Source organism: Thamnophis elegans, chromosome 2, assembly GCF_009769535.1.
Source record: "Thamnophis elegans isolate rThaEle1 chromosome 2, rThaEle1.pri, whole genome shotgun sequence".
Classification (NCBI taxonomy): Eukaryota; Metazoa; Chordata; class Lepidosauria; order Squamata; family Colubridae; genus Thamnophis; species Thamnophis elegans.
This window is the reverse complement of record NC_045542.1, coordinates 1,666,703-1,689,836: the sequence shown is the minus strand read 5'-3', so window position 1 is coordinate 1,689,836 and position 23,134 is coordinate 1,666,703. Positions and strand designations below refer to the sequence as shown.

The following is a 23,134-nucleotide window of genomic DNA, read 5'->3' as shown; positions in this document are numbered from 1 at the left end:
TTTTTTGTAGTACGGTGAGGAAAGCTGGTGGTAGTATTCCAGGTGTGGTCTTACTAGGGTTTTATAAAGCAGTATGGTACTAATACTTCACGTGATCTTGATTCTGTGCCACTGTTTATACAACCCAGGATTGTATTAGCATTTTTGGCAGCGGCTGCACATTTCTGGCTCATATTCAGCATTTAACAGGTCTGGAGTATAAAAAGGGAGGATTGGAAAGGATTACTTGTATGTTTGTGATCAGAAAAATAATGGTCTCTGTGGAGCTCCATCTGAGTGAATTAACCTCAATGATAGGGGAAATATTCACCAAAGTTGAGAATGCCCTGGTATGCGGAAGAGGAAAAGCAAGGAGAGAAATCCAAGGAACAAGAAAGAAGAAAAATGATAGGCTTGTACTTTTCTAAACTCAAGATGGTCACAAGTAAAACAAGGCATTTTATCCCTTTCTAGAGTAGTATATAGTGGAACAGAATTCAGAAGTATAGAATGTTCATAACAAGACATAGGAACAATGTACTTGTCCGTATCAACCAAAGGAATCTAAATGCCCACTCCTGCCATCCCTAGCCTCTTCCACAAAGCCCAGAGAGGGGACAGCATCAGATTCTGGCATTGCCACGGTCACATCAGATGCGCCAAGCAGAGGGAAGGATGCTCTGGGCACTGTTTCAATGTGGCCTGCACCAGTTTCTGCCGAGCACTGGCTGGCCTGCTGGGGTAGTGGTGGTGGTAGCAGGGAGCTGCTATTGCTACTGCTGCTGGTGGCGTACTCCATCCTCTTGCTGCACCCCACACACTCTGCCCAGATCCTGCTTGGGCAGCTCTTGCAGCAAGTTGTCCCTAAGGTGAGTTAAATGTGTCATGTCCTGAGATGAGTGGTGACAGCAAGCTTCCGGCGACTAGTTGATCATGGCAAGTTGGCCACAGCAAGTTGTCCCATTCCGGACCGAAGATCCACCATATATGAGGTGGCCAAGGTGGCACAGTGGTTAGAGTGCAGCACTGCAGGCTACTTCAGCTGACTGTTATCTGCAGTTCGGCGGTTCAAATTTCACCGGCTCAGGGTTGACTCAGCCTTCCATCCTTCCGAGGTGGGTAAAATGAGGACCCGGATTGTTGTTGGGGGCCATATGCTGACTCTGTAAACCGCTTAGAGAGGGCTGAAAGCCCTATGAAGCGGTATATAAGTCGAACTGCTATTGCTATATATGCTATGCAGAAGAAAGATAGGCAGAGAGTTTCCATTTGAACCCTGGAGATCCGGAGGAAGGGCTGCAGAGAGGAAAAAAAAAAACCGCATCGTTGCCCTTCCAACTTGTTTAATCGGTAAGTCTCTTGCACTTTTCTTTCCTCTAACGGCGATGCTCCCAAAATATTAACATCGCAGCAGCATCTGGAGCCGGCTCTCTGCGTCCTGGAGGGAAGTCCCTGGAGGGAGAGCCTTCCTCCGGCCGGAAGGGGGCGCGAGCGGGCGAGCCGGCGAGGCAGCGAGCGGCGGCCCGTTGACGTCACTACCGCGCGCCCGGCGGGCGACGAGGCTTCGCGGGAAGGCGGGCTCCCTGGCGGCGAGGCCCAGCGATGAGCGCTTCTGAGGCGGCCGCAGGTGAGGAGGATGGTGGGGAGCCCGAGGACGAAGGGGAAGAGGAGGAGGAGGAGGAGGAGGAGGACGATGCGGACGCCGAGACCGCGCCGGGTGGGCGGAAGGTCCGTGGTGGGCGGAAAGCCCGGGGTAGGCCGCGCCTCACCGACTCCGACCGGGTACGACGGCGCCTCGAATCCCGCAAGAAGTACGACGAGCGGCGAGTCTACCTGGGCGAGGCTCACGGCCCGTGGGTGGAGCTGAGGCAGCGCAGTGGCTGGAGTGACGCCAAGCTGGCGGCTTATTTGCTGGAGCTGGAACGAGGAGGACGGCGGGCCGGGCGCCGCGGGTGAGAGTCGGCAGGAGGGGCCGAGGGAGGAGACGGCGAGGCGGCTGATGCCAACGGGTGTGTTGGGGGGGGGGAGCCCCGGAGGCCTCGTGGTCATACAAGGGGCGGGGGGGGGCGGCGGGCGAGGGCCTGGTAATACAATTTGGCTGTCAAGTTTGAATACTGCAGCCTCCTATCCTAAACTATCCATCTTCACTATGTTTGCGCAACCGAGAATTACTTATCAAAATTTATCATAATAATAATAATAATAAAAGAATTACTTATCAAATCTTTTAAAACGTTTCCTAAAAATGATGAGGTTTGAGGTTTATTGAGATTTATATGCCGCCCTTCTCCCAAGGACTCAGGGCGGCGTGCAACATTAAAGGAAACACACACTGCAAAAGTTAAAAGGAAATTAAATAGGATATCCCCAAACCCAATTAAAATTAAACTAGGCAAACTAGAACCATTTTGTGTACACCCCCGTTTCCCCCCCCCCCAATTATCATCAGGCATGGCACTTATATGGCTGTTTTCGAATGTAGTAATATAATTTGTCAAGTTTGAATACTGCAGCCTCCTATCCTAAACTATCCATCTTCACTATATTTGTGCAACCGAGAATTACTTATCAAAATTTATCATAATAATAATAATAATAATAATAATAATAATAAAAGAATTACTTATCAAATCTTTTAAAACGTTTCCTAAAAATGATGAGGTTTGAGGTTTATTGAGATTTATATGCCGCCCTTCTCCCAAGGACCCAGGGCGGCGTGCAACATTAAAGGAAACACACACTGCAAAAGTTAAAAGGAAATTAAATAGGATATCCCCAATTAAAATTGACAATGACACATTTTTTGAAAAGAATTCAAATTAAAATTAACAATAATACTTCGATTTGTTTTGTTCAGGCCAGGCTGATCGGCCCTTAGTTTAGTTTCCAATGCACCCACGTATTCTCTGGAAATGTAATATGAGTACTTATGAGTTCTGCAAATAGGCATCTTATGTCATCTTGTCATTTAGAAATGGGTAATTAGGAACTGATGGGATACCTGGCAAACTAGAACCATTTTGTGTAACCCCCCCCCCCCCTTATCATCAGGCATGGCACTTATATGGCTGTTTTTGAATGTAGTAATATAATTTGTCAAGTTTGAATATTGCAGCCTCCATCAAACTGTCCGTCTTCACTATGTTTGTGCAACCGAGAATTACTTATCAAATCTTTTAAAACGTTTCCCAAAAATGATGAGGTTTGAGGTTTATTCGATTTATATGCCGCTCTTCTCCCAAGGACCCAGGGCGGCGTACAACATTAAAGGAAACACATACTGCAAAAGTTAAAAAGAAATTAAATAGGATATCCCCAAACCCAATTAAAATTGACAATGACACATTTTTTTTTAAAAAAAGAATTAAAATTAAAATTAACAATAATCAATACTTTGATTTGTTTTGTTCAGGCCAGGCTGATCGGCCCTTAGTTTAGTTTGCAATGCACGCACGTATTCTCCGGAAATGTAATATGAGTACTTATGAGTTCTGCAAATAGGCATCTGATGTCATCTTGTCATTTAGAAATGAGTAGTTAGGAACGGGTGGGATACCTGGCAAACTAGAACCATTTTGTGTACCCCCCGTTCCCCCCCCCCCCAATTATCATCAGGCATGGCACTTATATGGCTGTTTTCGAATGTAGTAATATAATTTGTCAAGTTTGAATATTGCAGCCTCCATCTTCACTATATTTGTGCAACCAAGAATTACTTATCAAATCTTTTAAAACATTTCCTAAAAATGATGAGGTTTATTCAATTTATATGTACAACATTAAAAGAAACACATACTACAAAAATTAAAAAGAAATTAAATAGGATATCCCCAAACCCAATTAAAATTGACAATGACACATTTTTTAAAAAAAAAAGAATTCAAATTAAAATTAACAATAATCAATACTTTGATTTGTTTTGTTCAGGCCAGGCTGATCGGCCCTTAGTTTAGTTTGCAATGCACGCACGTATTCTCCGGAAATGTAATATATAGGTCTGGAAACTCTGAAATGTAGAGACCAATCCAATAATTTCCAGGTAGCCCCACTCTCCCTGGGTACCTTCGAATTCGGCTGCTCCGGGAAGAGGGTCGCTTTCTGGATTTCAAGGCATTTGACAAAAAGGAGGATGAGATGGTTAGTTCTGCAAATAGGCATCTGATGTCATCTTGTCATTTAGAAATGGGTAGTTAGGAACGGGTGGATACCTGGCAAACTAGAACCATTTTGTATACCCTCCGTCCCCCCCATTATCATCAGGCATGGCACTTAAATGGCTGTTTTCGAATGTAGTAATATAATTTGTCAAGTTTGAATATTGCAGCCTCCATAAACTGTCCATCTTCACTATATTTGTGCAACCAAGAATTACTTATCAAATCTTTTAAAACATTTCCTAAAAATGTTGAGGTTTATTCGATTTATATGTACAACATTAAAAGAACACATACTACAAAAGTGAAAAAGAAATTAAATAGGATATCCCCAATTAAAATTGACAGTGACACATTTTTTTAAAAGAATTCAAATTAACAATAATCAATACTTTGATTTGTTTTGTTCAGGCCAGGCTGATCAGTCCTTAGTTTAGTTTGCAATGCACGCACGTATTCTCCGGAAATGTAATATATAGGTCTGGAGACTCTGAAATGTAGAGACCAATCCAATAATTTCCAGGTAGCCCCGCTCTCCCTGGGTACCTTCAAATTCGGCTGCTCCGGGAAGAGGGTTGCTTTCTGGATTTCAAGGCATTTGACAAAAAGGAGGATGAGTTGGTTAGCCACCCGGAGTCCTCCGGGATTGGGCGGCCTATAAATCGTACCAATAAATAAATAAAGTTCTGCAAATAGGCATCTGATGTCATCTTGTCATTTAGAAATGGGTAGTTAGGAACGGGTGGGATACCTGGCAAACTAGAACCATTTTGTGTCCTCCCCCCCCCCCTTATCATCAGGCATGGCACTTATATGGCTGTTTTCGAATGTAGTAATATAATTTGACTTTCAAGTTTGAATATTGCAGCCTCCATAAACTATCCATCTTCACTATATTTGTGCAAACGAGAATTATCAAATCTTTTAAAACATTTCCTAAAAATGATCGGTCCTTAGTTTAGTTTGCAATGCACACACATATTCTCTGGAAATGTAACATATAGGTCTGGAGACTCTGAAATGTAGAGACCAATCCAATAATTTCCAACCTGGAAATTATACCAGATCAAGTAATAGTTCTTGATAGACTCCTTGTTCGCTCATTAGCATTTGCTCTAACTGAGAAATCGAGAGCATGTTTGAATTCTGATTTTAGTTGTTTGTTGCTCTGAAGAGGCTGTTAGAAAAGAGGGTGCTGATTATTAGGGTATAAACTAGGTCTCTTCAGAAGCATAATTTCCTTATTTCTTACCATCCCTTTCCTCTCTGAATCACAATCTTATTGAAATATTATCTTTGAAGAAGTTTTTCAAAGGCTTTTAGTACCTCCTTTGGTTGAGGTTTTCCTTTGGCAAACAAGTTCTAGCATTCACTTCTGGAGATCTACGTGCATACCATGATATGCTACTATCTTTACTTGCAGAAAACCATGGGAGCAGATCCCTTATGAGCCACAGCGAAAGAAAAGTAAGTGTAATCTATGCATTGTTATGTCAGGTTTTAGTCATACTCTAAAAATGCAGACAACAAATTGCTGTCAGTTTTTAAATTTTAAAAAAAAAATCACGAAAAAGCTGAATGCCACAAAGTACAAAGAAATCAAGAAGAAAGTCTGGAATGAATGTACAGTGATACAGAAATTGGCAGCAGTTCTTTTACAAAGTAAATCTCAGTAAATTTGACTGAACATATATAACTATTGGCATAAATTCCTGGTATAAGAATCTTCACTTATCTATGTAATGATTTCAGAAATATTTATTAAAATTTATTGTAGCTGCCAATACTGCTGGTGTTATGGTCCAATGGCCTAAATAATTTTCACTTGTCCCCTAATAATTTAAAATTCTCCCATCCATAGCCCAATCCAGTTTATTAGTTTGTTGAATCTAATGTTCTCAGTGTTTAGTTTGCTTTATATTTACAGCTAAAAATCAGTTACCGTATTTTTCAGAGTATAAGGCGCACCAAGATTTTGAAGAGGCAAATTAAAAAAAAGGTTTTTGCATTCTACAGACCTCCCAAAATGGCCCGTTTTTCGCAAAAACAGGCCCTTTTTGTCAAAAAAAGGGCATGCATATCCTTTAGGAGGCTTGTAGAGTGCTCCTGGGTTCAGGGAGGGGGTGGGCAAAAACGAGCAAAAAATGGCCCTTTTTGTCAAAAAAAAAAAAAGACTTTAGGAGGCTTGTAGAGTGCTCCTGGGGGGCTGGAGTGGGCAAAAACAAGCAAAAACTGGCCCATTTTTCACTCATTTTTGCCCTCCCCAGCCCCCAGGAGCACTCTGCAAGCCTTCTAAAGGCTATGCACAGCCATTTTTGCAAAGGGGTTGGGGTTTCAGGAGGGCAAAAATGCTGTATTCAGTGTATAAGACGCACCCAAATTTTCTTTTTTGATGGAAAAAGGTGTGTTTTATATTCTGAAAAATACGGTATTTTTTTTTCTTGGCTATAATCACCTTTACACCTATCAAAAAGAACCAAGACATCAAAAGGCACATTATAACTTGTAACTTTGTTTATTGATTCTACTACATTTGACCATATTAAACTTAACATTAAACCTACTCAGCATTCATTACATATTTAATTTCATATAAGTGGCTCAAATATTTTTAAAATTAAAAAAGCCAAAATGAATATGCTGAAAAATTCTTCATATTTTCCTAATATGTCATTATTGACTTCCTGGAATTGCATTGCTTTGTTTTTTTAAAGTATCAATTGAGATTAAAATACAAATATAATAGCAATAGCACTTATATACTGCTGCACAGTGCTTTTACAGCCCTCTCTTAAATGGTTTACAGAATCAACATATTGCCCCCCAATCGTTTGTGCCCTCATTTTACCCACCTTGGAAGACTGAGTCAACCTTGAGCCTGGTGAGATTTGAACTGCCAAATTGCAGGCAGCTGGCAGTCAGCAGAAGTAACTGCAGTACTGCACTCTAACCACTGCGCCAATAGCTCTTGTATTGACAATAATTTAAATGTTAGGAACTTATTTAAGTTAGCTATTTGGTTTTTTAAAAAATTTGTTCTCTTAGTATTGATATGAGCATTAAAGCATTGGTTCCTTAACCTTTGGGGCTTGGCGGCCCAACTTGTGGGGGAGGGGAACTGGGCTGTGTGAGTGGGGGTCAGCACATATGTGTGCACTCACAGGTCAACTCGTGTGAGCAGTAGGGCGCTCACACATGCGCCCACAACTCGATTCATGCACACCGGCCCGCTGCTCACGTGAGTTGAGCTCCGTGCACATGTATCAGCCCGCTGCTTGTGCAGCCTGCTTCCAAATAGACCATGGCCCATTAATGGATCACGGCTCAGGTGTTGACCCCTGCATTAAAGATTTCATTTTGTTATTTTTTCAACATGTAATGACAATAATCCTTCAATAATCAGAAAAATCACATATCCTGTTCATGTAGAAATTTCAGTTTTTTGAAATACTATATTAGAGTTGCCATTATGAATAATGACTATTAAAAGTGAAACAGGCATAATAACCTTTTAATCATATTTTTAAAAATGTACCATACTTTTGGAGTATAAGATGCTCTGAAGTATAAGACGCACCTAGCTTTTGGGGAGGAAAACAAGGGGGGGAAATTCTGCCTCTGCCTCCCAGAATTTGCCTCCTTACAGCAAACAGCAAACAGTACATTGTTTGTGTGTTACATTTCAAACTATACTTGTACAGATGCTGTTAAAATTGATGTGGCTTTCTGGAAGTATAGGAGTTATTCTCTGCTATTTAAAAGAAGACACAACAGCACTGGGCCTCTTCAGATCAAGCATTTATTTTAAAAAGCTTCTTCGTTTTGTTAAGTTGTCTAGAACATTAATAAAGCAGTCTTTAAAAAATAAGTCTAATCATTTGAACTTTCTATAGGCATTTATAGTTATTGACTTACCTCCTTGCCGGTAAAAAAAATCTGCCTCTGTCTCCCAACAATTTTCCTAGTTGCACCAAACAGCAAGTTTCACTTTCAGTTTCAGCATGGGTCTCCTGATGATCAGCTGTTTCAGGCTGCAGGGATTGCCATAGCCTATTGCCAGGTGGGCGAACCTATAGCACATGTGCCACAAGTGGCATGGGGAGTCATTTGTCAGGGCACACGAGGCGTTGCCCTGTCAGCTGGCCGGTGTGCATGCGCGCGTTGGCCAGCTGACTTTGGCCTTCTTTTGAGGCCATTTTTCGCCCTCCCCAGGCTCCAGAGTCTTTATAGGAACCTGGGGAGGGTGAAAACAGCCTCCCCTGCCCCCGGAAGCCCTCCGGAGGCTTCAGGACCTTCCCTGAAGCCTCCGGAGCGCAAAAAACCGGCCCTATGGGCAAACCACAAGTTCAGGAATTGACTTCCGGTTTGCTCGTATGGCTGGTTTAGCCCTCCAGAGGCTTCAGAGAAGGGCAAAAAATGACCCTACGAACAAACCGGAAGTCTGTTGCCCATAGGGCTAGGTTTTTTGTGCTCCGGAGGCTTCAGGGAATCTAAAGCGTCCGGAGGACCGGGGGTGGGGACTGTTTTCGCCCTCCCCAGGCTCCTATAAAGCCTCTTGAGCCTGGGAAGGGTGAAAAAAGAATGCCAAAAATGGGGGGAGCGCTGGGCATGCGTGCTGAGGTCGGGTGCATTGCAGTATGGGTGTGGCGCGCCCGTGCACAACCCTCCCCCCCCGCAGCCCCCCCTCCACACTTTTGGCACGCGAGCCAAAAAACGTTTGCCATCACTGGCCTATTGTCATCTCCACAAGCCCCATTTTCTCAGTTTGCTGCAAGGAGGTAAATTGCTAGGAGGCAGAGGCCAAAGGGTGGAGGCCGGTGGGCGGGTGGGGCTACATTTGGTGCAAAAGATGCACCCAAATTTTCACCCTTTTGGGGGGGGGGGTGTCATACGGTATTTTTCTTAATCTGCAGTAGTTCCTAACACAGAGCAGAAATTGTTGAAATTTTTTGAATTATTAAATGCTTTTTGTTTACTTCAAATTATAAATTCTCAGTTACAGCAGGGATAATCGTACCTTTTAATAAAGACCAGTTTATTATGCTATACTATATATATATGATTGCAGTCCTATAAAATCTGTAAAGTACTTCTTTTTCATAAAGTACAATTTACAAACTGTCTCAGGAAGTAGTCAAGTACTGTAAATATTCAGCATAGTGACTAGAAATATGTAGTTAATATTATGTGATGCTAAGGCATTCTATGAGTTTGTACCACTCCAAAGTGCTGATGTTGCAAAGGGAAGTGTGGAATATAACTTCATTTATGCATTCCTTCTAATGAAATGCAAAATGCTACTCTTAATTGTCATTAATCATAAAGAACATTATGAACAATGATAATAGACTGAGGCGTACCATATGTATTTTAATAGTTTTGCTGCCTAAAATGGGTCTATTTCCTTTTTTTTTTCTATGTGGCTGAAATTCATTTGGTTAGTTGTTTTCCTAAATGTAGAAATAACATGAAATGACATAATATATAAAGACAGATGGATTCTGTCGCTAGCTTTCAAAGAGAACATGCCATCTGTTCCAAGTTTCTCAAACATTTTTTGGGCTTTATTTTGTTTCTTTGCTTCCCATTCTTACTATGTCCCAAGGAAGAAGGCGAAATGTGAACTGCTTGAAGAACACAATCATCTGGTATGAAGATCACAAGAATCGCTGCCCTTATGAGCCTCATCTCTCTGAGCTGGATCCCAACTTTGGGAGGTACACCACAGCTGTGTGGCAGTGTGAAGCAGGGCACCGCTATTTCCAGGACTTACACTCACCACTTAAACCACTCAGCGATTCTGAAAATGAATGTGACATTGGTAAGTGTACAGAGCAGTGTTTCTCAACCTTGGCCACTTGAAGATGTCCGGACTTCAACTCCCAGAACTGGCTGGGGAATTCTGGGAGTTGAAGTCCGGACATCTTCAAGTGGCCAAGGTTGAGAAACACTGGTATAGAATGTCCTGGATGTTAAAACTCCAACTTAACTTTTTTTTTTTTTTTTTTTTTGCAGTTAACATGTAGCAAATATTTCTGTGTAGTTTTTCTATGTAGCTTTTGCAAATCACACAGCTAGCTGCGTTCTGTGTTGTTCTTTAGTGCAGCTGAGCTTGGAAATCAGTGTCACAAGATGATGATAACTTTGGAAATGCATGAACACAGTTTAAGTTAGGGCAGCGCAGCTGGAGATGGCCCACCACAACATTAATTAAAAGAAATTCATTTCTGAAAGAAATAACATCATGGATAGTCGATAATTCCTAAAGTTTATTAGCATACCCATAGTTTTCACTTATTTTCCTTACAGATTGAATATTATAAGGTAGGATATTGATATCTTTAAATGCTTGTTTTAAAATGTCTAATATTGCACTATTTTAACCAGAGGTTTTTTTTCATAATTTCCCCTAGGCCTGTCATTTCTGATATTTTGTGACAAACAATATGTTTTTTTTTTAAAAAAAGATTTAAATAATTTTTAAAATGCCACATTAGAATATTTTTCTAGCACATTAGAAGATTTCCTAGTGCCAGCCAGAAAACAGTTTATATTCCAGACTTGATATTTACAACCACTGATTGCAGTACACTGTTTTTCCAACAAGTATTCTTGGCTAGTTGACTTGTCTGTCTGATTTCAAGTGCTAATAATTAGACTGCAGAATACCATTCAGAAAGTACTGTTGTTCATATTCATTCATATAGAGGTTGAGGAAATACAGTAGAGAACAGTAAAGAACTCTAATCTCTTCTCGGTAAAATCAGTTCTGGGTATGCTTATTCTCTACACAGAGAGTAATGGTGGAAGACAGAAAGCAAGAATATGCACTTATGGTCTTACTAAGTGCTCTAAAACTCTTAATGAGTGTGAAGAGGAGGCCTTTTTCAATGGAGGCAAACAGGGCAGTCGTTCAGAAGGTGTTTAGATATCCTAATTTATCTATCCCAAATAGTGTAGAATCCTGGATACAGCTATGGATAGTAAGCAGGTGAAGTATCCAGCTGCAAGATTGGTCTGTGTTACCAAGAAATTATCTGCTAATCTTCTTATCCTTGTTGAAATTTGTAGTTGCCAATGGCGCTGGAGCTGGAAGCTCTGAGTCTTCAGAAGAGAGCTCTAACTCTGAGACAGAGGAACAGTTGGAGAATCAGAGAGACAAGCGCCAGGTTCAACAATCCTCAGCAAAGGCAGAAGGAGAAAAGGCCAGTGGCCTCATCACACAGGACGGCATCCATATTCCGTTTGAGAACTTACGAGAAGAACAGGGTGCCAGCACGTGCCACAATCCACCCCTCAATGGACCGGAGACGATGGAAACTGTGGTGTGCATGCCAGTACCCATGCAAATGGGCCCAGGTCATGGAGCCCTGTTTGGGAACGTTGGAGAAGTAGTAGCCAGCTGCCCTGTGCAAGGTTCACAGGTGATCATCATTGCTGGGCCGGGCTATGGTACTCTCACAGCGGAAGGAATCCAGCTTAATGTCGCCAGCGCAGGAGAAGAGGAGCTGCCTTGTGCTATGATAGAGGGTGTAGCAACTTATACTCAGGCAGAGCCTGAGAACGGACAGCAGAGTAGCATGGAAAACATGGAGTACATCAAAACGAAAAAAGGTAGTTTCTACCATCCACCTTGGCTGCCTATTCTCAAATGAACCCAAGTGTCTAGCTTTAAAATGTGTAGGTTTAATGTACTGTTGTAAGTATAAGAGCAGCATTTTTGCTATAGAGCAGGTGTCCCCAGCCTGTGGGCCATGGCCCACTACCACGTTGTGGGCTAATTGCCACTGGGCCGTGTGAATGGCTGGCCAGTGCACGCACCTCTGCAAGCGGCAAAGCCCCACTCGCGCAAGCCTCGTTGCAAATATTTGCGGCCCCGCTCGCGAGAACATCCCGGCCACAAAGCATGCACATATGCACTTGCCTCTCCCACAGAATCATCCTCTCTTCCCCCCCCCCCACCCCATCCTGCTCCAGGTTAACCCAGAAAAGTTGGAGCACTCTGCTATAGAGGAAGGCGTGCGGGAGCCTCAACCTCTGTGTTTTAAAATTCAGAAGGGCTGGGAGGAATCCCAGTCTACTTATTGTTGCATGCAAATGTACGTCTGTTCTTTTCCGTAAGCATTCTTCCAGCTGCCAGTGCAGCATCCTGTGGAGAAGTGACATTCCTCTGAAAGAATAAGGCATAGATCTGTTCTCTACTTTTTCACTCACCTTGCAATAACTCATTTTGTGATTCTTTTTGTGTGTCATGCCAAAACAGTTGAACTACAAATATATCAGCAATTCCTTATAAAGTCCATAATAGAGAAAATCAAGAATTTACCTCCATTTAATATTGCAAGAAGGATAATGTTAAAATAAAGTAGGTTATTTGACATCTTCGTATTTGGGACATGAAAAGGTATATTTTGAGTGTGTGCCTATTTTTATGTTAATTTTTAAATGATTTTTCATTTTTGGGTAGCACCTGTTTTATTTGCAAATCTGGCTTTATGTAAAACTCATGTAAAGAAATGGTACAAACTTCTTTTTGGAGTGGTGTATGCCTTCTGTTTCTTTCCATGGAGATTCTCCAGTTTATCTTCAATTAAGCAGCTTAAGTTTGCCTTTTATCCCCCAATCACTTGCCCCATATTTTAGGAGAAGAACACAATTCAGAAGTGATTGCATTTTGGCTAATATCCCTATATAACTTGAGACAGAGATCAGCATTTAGAGCTACAATTTTGCTTTCTGTTTGATGACAGAAAATAAGGCATTCTTTAAACTCAAAAAAGAAGAGCGTCATCCTCCATCAGAAACAGAAGCATCCTGTGACTCAAAACCAACCCATGAGAGCAGAGAGCAGGAACCAGAGCCTGAACCTGAGGAGGACCCTGTTGGAAACAACGTGTCATCCATTATTTATGAGATTCCAAAGGAGCCTGAAAAGTGAGTGAGCAGCAGAAAGAGAGATGGCCATCTGGATCTCAACATTTAGGGAAGCAACTGGGTGCTACTTCTTGGAACAGTGGGAAATGTTTATTATGTGTTTCATAGAGTATTGAGAATGTAATTTGTCCAACTTTTGAAGATTCTGGTTACTTTTCGATTGCTGCCAAGTGAGTTACCATTGCTTAAATGGTAAACATTGATACCCCTGAACTGTGACCCGTCAAAACCGTGGTCCACTAAAGCGCGCCCGATTAAAGCGCGTACCTGACGTCATCAGCAGCGCGACAAATACGACCGCGGAAAAAAAAGGGCGCTTTAAAAAGCGCTTTTAAAGCAAGCCGATTCACATAAAGGTAAGGGTTAGGGTTAGGTTAAGGGTTAGGGTTATGTTAAGGGTTAGGGTTAGGTTAAGGGTTAGCGTTAGGTTAAGGGTTAGGGTTAGGGTTAGGTTTGGGGGGGGTTAGGTTTAGATTTACGCATTAATTTTAAGTACCGCTCACAGCGTGCTGTTTTCGTCGCGCTGTGATGATGTCACGTACGCGCTTTCGTCGAGCGCGCTTTAGTCTACCGCGGTTTTGTGGTGGAACCCCCCTGAACATACTTTGCTGATCAGTTGCACCTGTGAAAGAGAACAAGGAGAAATACAGAAACGTATACATCCATTCGAATTAATATTTATGACATGTAGATTATTTTGCAAATAATCTATGCAAAAATAAATAGGCCTATGAAGGAGCAAACATTGCTGAAGAAGAACCAGCATGGTTCTGCAAATCTAGATTTTCTATCGATAACCCTCCCAGAGGCTGGTCAGTGTGAGAAAAAATACTGGAATAGTTGAGTCTCAGCCTGGTCCAGCATGGTGTTTGTGATCATCTAAACCAGAGAAATGTAGATTAATTTTTGTTGGGTCAAAGTTCAATAAATGGTAGTAGGTTAGTTAATAAAACCTTTGGCAGAATTTAGTGCTAGTTCTTGGAAGTCTATCTTAGACTTTCAGAAATGAGCGTCTCAAATTTTATTTTTTTCCAGGCTTCTCTGCAGCCCTGAAACTGGTATTCTTAAAATGCTCTACAATCTCTGTTTATTATTGTGATGCAGTGGTGAAGCTCTTTTTAGTCTTTGGGTTTTTTCCCCCATAGTGCTCAATACAACAGTAGAATCGTTTTCTGACATTGAAGTAGATTTATGGACAACGTATAGCAGTTTTCCTTGAAATTTTCTTCCCTTAGGAGGCGGCGGAGCAAAAGAAGTCGTGTCATAGATGCAGATGGCATGTTGGAGATGTTCCACTGTCCTTATGAAGGATGCACCCAAGTCTATGTAGCACTTAGTAGCTTCCAGGTACAGTTCCTTTGACCTGATAGATTAAATAAATTTATGGTGGTAGAGTAAAAGAGCTTCTGACCTTAATTTGACCACTAAATTATATTCTATGCTGGGGAGTCGGGCAAAATGTCAGACGTAATACAGCTACTATTTTTGTAGTGGATCTAATAACCCTTGATATGTTCAAGCAGAATTTAGATAGCCTTCTCTTAGGGATGCTTTAATTTGGATTCCTGCGTGGAACATTGGGTTAGACTTCAGGGCCTTCTTGTGCCATATCTGTCACCGGACGTTGGCCATCCTACTCTTGTCAACAGCCGCATGACTTTTGCTGAGTTTTGTCCAAACCAGCCCCTTAGATTTTGAAGCCATGATGTTCTTCTTCTGCCTGGACTTCATTTCCCTTCAATCTTTCCCTGGAGGATTAAGTGAAGGAGTGTCGTATTTTTCTACGTGTTGCATCACATGTCCAAAATATTCTAACTTTCGCTTTTTAATGGCTTTGATGATTTCCCTTTGCTTTCCCAGGCGGAAAGGGCCTAAATGGCCTAATTAAACCCTAATAACTCTTAATGCAACCAAGGGCATATTACACATCATTTTGTCCATGTTTGACTTATAAATACAAATACGTTGAAGGACAGGTAGTAATTTACTCTAATTACTATAGATTTGTGTGTTCGCGAAGAAGTAAAACTTTCCAATTTGTACATGAGAGCAAGAGTTCCCAACCCCTGGTGCGTGGACTGGCACCGGGCCCTGGCATGCCAGAAATTGGTCTGTGCAAATAAGCAAAGCCCCTTCCGTGGGAAGCAGGCAGCATGCGAAACTACAGCCCTTCCAGTCCACAGAAAAATCACTGTTTAGAGCAGTGTTTCTCAACCTTGGCAACTTGAAGATGCCCGGACTTCAACTCCCAGAATTCCCCAGCCAGCGATTGCTGGCTGGGGAATTCTGGGAGTTGAAGTCCGGACATCTTCAAGTTGCCAAGGTTGAGAAAAACTGGTTTAGAGGAACAATGCTCATCTCATTTTTTCTCTCTCCTCAGAATCATGTTAATCTTGTTCATCGGAAAGGAAAAACGAAGGTGTGCTCACACCCAGGATGTGGCAAAAAGTTTTACCTATCTAATCATCTCCGAAGACACATGATAATCCATTCAGGTATATTGTCATCTCTAAATTTTGCAATTTATGATATGTCTTCATCACTTCGGAGGTACCGTGTTTCCCTGAAAACAAGACCTCGCCTGATTTTTAAGTGCGCCTAATATAAGCCCGATCAAAAAAAAAACCTCCAGTGAAGATCGGGGTGGGGTGGGGGGCAGCATCATAGGCTTGGGGGGGGGGGAGCACAGTGTCCAGCAGCCCCTGTCTGTGAGTTGGTGAATTGATTACCTATCCAAGCAGCCAGCAGAGGCGAGGGAAAGGCAGGCAATCCGGAGGGACTGTGGGAAAGCCAGGAGTCCGTGGGCTGGAGTAGACGGACAGCCACGGGAGGCTTGTCTTTGCACAGCAGGCAGAGGGGTGGGCAGGGGAAGGCAGGTGGTCTTGACACTGCGGGCCGCAGGCAAGCCAATAGGCATGATGAGGAGCCATCCGGTTCACCGACAAATGTGTGATAGACGTACGCACCGACAAAACCGCGACGTCAAAATCGCTAATTGATTTTTGACAATAGCGCGACGACAAATGCGCGACGACAAAATCGTGCATACGTACATTATAACCCTAACCCTAATTTTTTTCGATTTTATTGTCATCGCGATTTTGACATCGCGATTTTGACATCGCGAATTTGTGGGTGCGATTTTGACATCACGGTGATGTCATCGAGGTTTTGTCGGCACGCATATGTCTATTGCGCATTTGTCGGGTCACGGAGCCACCCGTGGGTGATCGCCCACTTCGTCCCGCCATCTCTCGATTTGCCTGAATCCTACGTGGCGCAGCCGGATTGCGTGCCTCCCCTCAGCCTCTACCTCCGTCTGCTGATGGTGCCACCATGTGAAGAGGAACCTCCTGCAGCCGCTCTGGCCCACTGACTTGGCTGCCCTGTGGCCCGTGCGATGCCTGCCCCCCTCCCCCCCCCAATCTGTTGCTTGGAGAGGTAAGTAACTCACTGGTGCTACGTGGACTGCGCAGCCCCAGAGTGCGCCACCTAAAGGGTCCAGCGGGCTGCAGCTGCTGCCGGTCAATGTCGGCTCCCGCGCACAAGCTGCCTTTTGTGTACGTGCCAAGGGTAAGGCTCCCAGCCAGGCTGATCAACCTGAAATTGTGTTTCCCCAAAAATAAGCCCTAGGGCAGTGTTTCTCAACCTTGGCAACTTGAAGATGTCTGGACTTCAACTCCCAGAATTCCCCAGCCAGCGAATAGGAGTTGAAGTCTCTGGGAGTTGAAGTCCAGACATCTTCAAGTTGCCAAGGTTGAGAAACACTGCCCTAGGGCTTATTTTGGAGTCCTCCCCCCCAAAAAAAAATGTATCAGAAAATATTGTCATGGAAACATGTTCACTTAACGACTGCGGTGTTCACTTAATGATTGTGGATTCACTTAGAGATCATGATGATTCACTTAACAACCATCTGCAAAAAAGATAATATCAGGTTCATCACATGAGTGGCCCAATTTACAACTGTCTTGAGTTATGACCATGATGTGGGGGGGGGCTTCATTACAGTTGTAATTCGAGGACTACCTGTGTCACAATACAGCTGCCTGTCCAGACTAGCAAGCTATTTTGCACATGCTAAATGCTAAACTTGCTGTGACTTTCAGAGCTGACAAATGCTGTGTGCACAATTATTAGGCAAATGAGTATTTTGACCATATCGTTTTTATGCTTGTTTCCCGTCTCCAAGCTGTCTAAACTTGAATGCTTATTGGATAGAAGCCTATCAGGTTAGGTATGTAATGAGGGAGGGTGTGGCCTAAGGAAGATCAACGCCCTACATCCGTGATGGCGAACCTATGGCACGTGTGCCAGAAGTGACACACTGCCCTCTGCTGGAACATGCGCTGTTGTTCCCGGTCAGATCTACGAGGCGTTTCTTTTGTGAGTTTCTGTTTCCATACAGATGATGAAACAGAAGCTCATGAAAAAAAAAGATCTTAACCTCATGCTGCACTGCTGGTGTTGGGATGCTCTGCCTCCCACCGGCCCTTTGGGTCTCTGCTGTGCACACATGCATGTCCGCGCATTTGCGCAGGTTTCACACACATCTTTCAGTTTGGGCATGCACGCGCAGTTTGGGCCCTCGGTGTCATCACTGCCCTATAGCAAGGTGTGCATAATTATCAGGCAGAGTCTTTTCCCGAGGCAAAAGAGATTTAACTGACTCGAAAAAGTCAAAACATTGTAAAAGGTCTTTCAGAGGGATGAAGCCCTCTTGAAATTGCTAAGATATTGGGGCGTGATCACAGAACCATCAAACATTTTGTTGCAAATAGTCAACAGGATTGCAAGGAACATGTTGAGAACAAAAGACGGATATTAACCACCAAAGATTTGAGAAGAATCAAACGTGAAGCCACCAGGAACCCATTGGTCCTCCAGTGCTGTCATATTCCAGAACTGCAACCTATCCAGAGTGCCCAGAGGTACACGGTGCTTAGTGCTCAGAGAGATGGCCAAGGTAAGGAATGCTGAAACCTGACTACCACTGAACAAGACACATGAGTTAAAATGGCAAGACTGGGCCAAGAAATATCTGAAGACAGATTTTTCAAAGGTTTTATGGACTGATGAGGAGTGACGCTTGACAGATCCTATTGAGAACTTGTGGGCCCTTCTTAAACGGGAAATGTATGGTGAAGTAGAACAGTAAACCTCTCTGGACAGTGTCTGGGTCATCAACTGATCAAGAAACTGACAGACTCCATGAATTGGAGGCTTATGACTTGTTGAAAAGAGGGGGGGGGCTATATGGGTCATTGATTTTGTGTGTGTGTGCAATGTCAGAAATGTTTATTTGTAAATTTTGAGTAGTTTGTTATTCTCACTTTTAACAGATGAAAATAAATGTGTGAGATAGGCACATTTTTGTTTTTCGTGTAGTTGCATAATAATTCTGCACACTAATAGTTGCCCAATAATTGTGCACACATAGATATTGTCGTAAGAAAGCCAAAACTTCTCTTTTAGTTTCTTAACTATTCAGGTTTCAGGTTTATTAACATTTTTGGATTGTAGTTGTTCAATAATAAAATTAATCCTCAAAAATACAATTTGCCTAATAATTGTGCACACAGCGTATGTCTTTTAATTAACCATTATGTGGCCATTTAAAAAATAGTAATTCAGTCCCATAATATTATATCTGTTCCTCTCTTGCTTACACCATTGTCCAGTCATAAGTGTAGATTATTCTAAATGAGGCATAGAATAGGTTGGAGCATTTGCAGAGGTATAAAGATTTAATCTTTTATAACTGTATATTGATTTATTTTCAGAAAAATCAGTTTATACATAGCAGAGATTTTTCATAGCTATATCAAAGTAGATCTAGTCTTCTGTTTCCCTTGTAAGAAACATTATTGATTAATGCTTTAGAGCAGTGTTTCTCAACCTTGGCCACTTGAAGATGTCTGGACTTCAACTCCCAGAATTCCCCAGCCAGCGAATGCTGGCTGGGGAATTCTGGGAGTTGAAGTCCAGACATCTTCAAGTGGCCAAGGTTGAGAAACACTGCTTTAGAGGCATCAGAGCCCATTCTATAAACAGCTCAGCTATTCGGCAACCTTGAACATCTTTTTGTTCCAGAGGTTCCTCTCAACAATACATATAAGGCCACTAGATGGATTTCTGCATCATCTTTTGTTAAAAGGAAGTTTCTAAAAATCCTTCAGAATTCTCTCCCCCATCTGCTTCTCCACTATAGAAAAATGAAGCATGGGCTTAAAGGTTCTCTCTCTACAGTGGATGGAGGAGATAATGGCTTTGCCACTCAGAAGGGAAGAGGTGTTCTTTATCAGTGTAGATATTATTATTATTACAGTCCCTTTTACTCTTGCCTATTGGAGCAAGTGGAAACAACAAAGCAGTTTTCAAGATTCCTTCAATTCAGTGTAGAAAAGGAACTGCAATTCCCATTCATTGTTCTGTATTTTTGTTGATTCCCAGAAGTTACGTAGAACCTGACTTTTCTTTTGGGAGTAATGTACAAGTAGGAAAAAAATCATGAATCGTTGTTTCTATAGAGGACAACTGCAGCAAATAGTCATTTGCTCAAAAATGGAAAGGCCTAACACTACCCACAATGAAGGAATGGTTGGTAAAGATGATAAAATTTTCTGAAATGGTTAAATTAACTTCGGACTTGAGAAAAAAACTATCTACATTTATGGTTTACTGGAAATCCTTCATAGATTTTTTTTCCCCACAAAACAAATTTATGATTCGTGGTTTTGCGATTAGAAAAAAATCCTGGATAATAGAAAAGAGTGAGCTTTTTTAATAACCATAGTATTGTAATAATTTCATCTTTGACTCTGGATGGGTTGGCAGTCCTAGTGCTGGCCAAATTTGGGGATTTTCCTAGACTCGTGGCTCCCTCTTGAGCAGGTGGCAGCCATGGCTAGTGGGGGCCTTTCCACAGATTCATCTGGTATGCTGATTGCGGCCTTTCCTCGAGTCCTCGCTTATTGTCATTCATGCCTTGGTCCCTGTCTGGATTACTGCAGTGTGGATTATATGGGGCTGCTTTTGAAGACCACTATTCCAGAATGAGGTGTTATACTCCGTGTAGGGTGCACCTAGATTTCCCCATGAATTCTGGGTGTAATTCAAGGTGCTGATTTAACATCTTTAAAAGCCTCTCCGGCATAGGCCAAGTAATCTTTATTACTGTTATTGTTTTAAACCTTGTTTGGGGGCCACTTAGAATTTGGATTAAAGGTGGGCAGTTACATAAATGTTTTAGATAAATCAAACTAACAGGTTATTCTTTCTATTTGCTCTTTTTACTTTTTTTCTTTTGTGCTTTTATTCTATTAATTTGTGTTAGTTTTTATGCTCCGTTAAACTTTTAATAAAATTTTTTATTAAGCCTAGTTTTCTTTGAATATTGAATTTGTGGACCAATGAGATTGGGACTCTCTTTTTATTATTTCTCTCTAAGTTTAAAGCATTATTATATTCCTTTAAGTGGTGCATGGTGTTTGAAGGTTTAATACGATTAGATTAATGGCAGGGCTGCTCCTTCAAGCAAGTTATTTCAGGAGATGTTTGAGACAGAGAATGTGCTCATGTTAGCTATTGATGAGTCTTTGCTGTTTCTTTTTTTATTCCTGTATCTTCCCAGGAGTCCGTGAATTTACCTGTGAGACTTGTGGAAAATCCTTCAAGCGGAAAAACCATCTGGAGGTCCATCGTCGAACACATACGGGAGAGACACCTCTCCAGTGAGTCACCTGGGGCATGACAAGAGAGTCTGGGCTGAGCCACCCTCCAGCCTGAGAGCAACTGGGGGAGGTCTTTGGAGCTTGATTGCTTTGCCTTCTTTGTGCCTATTGGCCAGGGCTCAGTCCGGCTGATCATATCTAGCCATTTTTAAAAAAATGGGAACTCTGAATGAGCTGCTTAGTAATTATTTCATTTCATTTATTAAATTTATAGGCCGCCCAATCCCGGAGGACTCCGGGCGGCGTACAATGAAAGAAGAAAAAAAGAAAAGCAAAATAAGTAAAAAAAAATAGTTTAAAACACACAACACACATACATTCTAATCGGGGCTGGACCTTAACACTAAGGTCAACAGCCCCAGGCCTGCCAGAACAGCCAGGTTTTAACGGCTTTCCTGAAGGCCATGAGAGTGGGTAAGGTCCGGACCTCTGGGGGTAGCTGATTCCACAGGGTCGGAGCAGCCACAGAGAAGGCTCTCCTCCGGGGGCCCGCCAGCCGGCACTGTCCGGCTGACGGTGTCCGAAGGAGGCCCACCCTGTGGGATCTTATCGGCCGTTGGGAGGTGTGTGGCAGTAGGCGGTCTCGAAGGTACGCTGGCTCTAAGCCATGTAGGGTTTTAAAGGTAATAACCGACACCTTGAATTGCATCCGGAGACCAATTGTACTATAAGTACATTTGGTATACTTGAGACTAAACAACCGTGCTAATTATTTTTATAATTATTAATTATTAATTACAATTGTACTTTTTAAAAAAGCTACTTTCAGTACTTGACAGGAAAAGTGGGTAAATTGAAATATATTCTCTGCTTGATTATGGTAGCAGATGCTGAATAGACAGCAACAGCTGTTGGTAGTGATTGGGGCTGGGGATTCTTTCCTGGTTTCCAGTCTGGGGTGTCATGGAATGACAACTCTTTCTCTCCACAGGTGTGAGATTTGTGGCTATCAGTGCCGTCAGAGGTCTTCTCTCAACTGGCATATGAAGAAGCACACTTCAGAAGTCCAATACAACTTCACTTGCGAACACTGTGGCAAACGTTTTGAGAAGCTCGACAGTGTCAAGTTCCACAAACTCAAGAGCCACCCAGATCATAAGGCTGCCTGACCCTCATCACGAATCACGAATCACTTTAATTATTGTTCCTCCAAATACCTAAACCGGTCGAGCGCATGTCTTACGTAGTCACAGCTGAAGACGTGTGTGCTAGCCATAGCACAAGGGTCCATTCCTCTGGTTAGAATGAGATGAAGTAGTGTTTTCTTTTTAAAGGCCAGATGATGACTGATAAAAACTTGAAGTTTGATGTGCAAGTGTGCTCTGGGTGTTCTGACAGCGTAAACTTAAAACATAACTGGAGATTATGGTGCTAAACTGTCCTGTTTCTTAAGGGGAAAAGAACAGCGGAAGCAACAGCCAAGAATCATCTTACCCAATTAAAGTATCTGTACTTTGCTGGCAGTTCCTACATTTTAGCCACCTGATACTTGATCTGAAGGAGGAGTGCAGCATGAAAAGTCTACTTGCATATCATTTAACTATGGAGAGACCCCTTCCAATGTATATCTGCAGGTCTAACTGAAGTGAATGTTTTGTATCTATTGGCAACAGTTGAAAGAACAATATTGGCTGATACACATTAATTCAGTTTCCTTGAAACAGACGGTTGAACGTTGTCATATATTGGCCCAAGCATGGTTCTGTTTCAGGAACTATTTTCCCTTTCAACATTCAGGGCTATTGCATTTGAAGACAATCCAGAGTTGGTGTTTGTACCTGTTTTCTTGAAATATTGGTGTTATATAAAGCACAGATTCTGATCCTGGGTAGACCTGGATTCCAGCTCTAAGTTACTTTATTATTCCGGTTATCTGTCACCATCCTCTATACTATGCTATATTCATAGTCTTGTTTGCAAGTAAGGAATTTCTAAAATTTAATGCCATCAGTGTATTTTTTTAATATACTATTTTGACTTTAAAATGCCATTTAATCCTTAGGATTAAATGTGAAAATTGACAAGATTTTTTCTATAGTGGAAATTGACATGGCTCTGTGGGAGCACTCACAACTGGGGGTGTGCCATTTCTTCACCATGACACCCCCCCTCCCCCAAAACTCCTCTTTTTGAAGAACCTGTTTATATGGAATTGTCAGCAGAAAAAATAGCTTAGTTGGGTCAATTTTTGTGGGGTTTGTCATTCTGGGATGGAGGGGGCAGGAAGAGCTCTTTTTTTTTGTTAGTTTTAGATAGTTCTACTTTTGGAGATGATTTTATGTGGCTGTTCTTGCCATGTTCCTCAAAGATACACAAGCCTTTGCTGAACTGAAT

The 23,134-nt window shown here is 42.2% G+C and overlaps 1 protein-coding gene across 2 annotated transcripts; it reads left to right on the top strand.

Moving 5' to 3' along the window:
- Positions 1–1,516: 1,516 nt before the first annotated feature.
- Positions 1,517–22,627, top strand: ZNF653 (zinc finger protein 653). 2 transcript variants are annotated; one of them, XR_004254771.1, is made up of 9 exons: positions 1,517–1,931; positions 5,557–5,600; positions 9,739–9,954; positions 11,205–11,747; positions 12,884–13,067; positions 14,303–14,414; positions 15,448–15,562; positions 17,849–18,033; positions 20,701–20,787. XR_004254771.1 is itself a non-coding variant. In XM_032210965.1 (9 exons), exons 1-9 carry the CDS (start codon positions 1,582–1,584, stop codon positions 21,907–21,909), a joined length of 1,842 nt encoding a protein of 613 aa, XP_032066856.1. In that variant the 5' UTR covers positions 1,517–1,581; the 3' UTR covers positions 21,910–22,627. The 2 variants fall into 2 exon arrangements, 1 of the variants encoding a protein (XP_032066856.1); XM_032210965.1 differs by lacking the exon at positions 17,849–18,033 and adding an exon at positions 21,732–22,627 and having other exon boundaries at positions 20,701–20,800.
- The last annotated feature ends 507 nt before the right edge of the window (positions 22,628–23,134 follow it).

Bases quoted from the DNA above. Each gene is read 5' to 3' on its own strand.
- ZNF653 (XM_032210965.1), top strand. From the start codon at position 1,582: ATGAGCGCTTCTGAGGCGGCCGCAGGTGAGGAGGATGGTGGGGAGCCC. The intron at 9,955-11,204 runs GTAAGTGTACAG...TGAAATTTGTAG, and splicing joins TGAAAATGAATGTGACATTG to TTGCCAATGGCGCTGGAGCT. The intron at 15,563-20,700 runs GTATATTGTCAT...GTATCTTCCCAG, and splicing joins ACACATGATAATCCATTCAG to GAGTCCGTGAATTTACCTGT.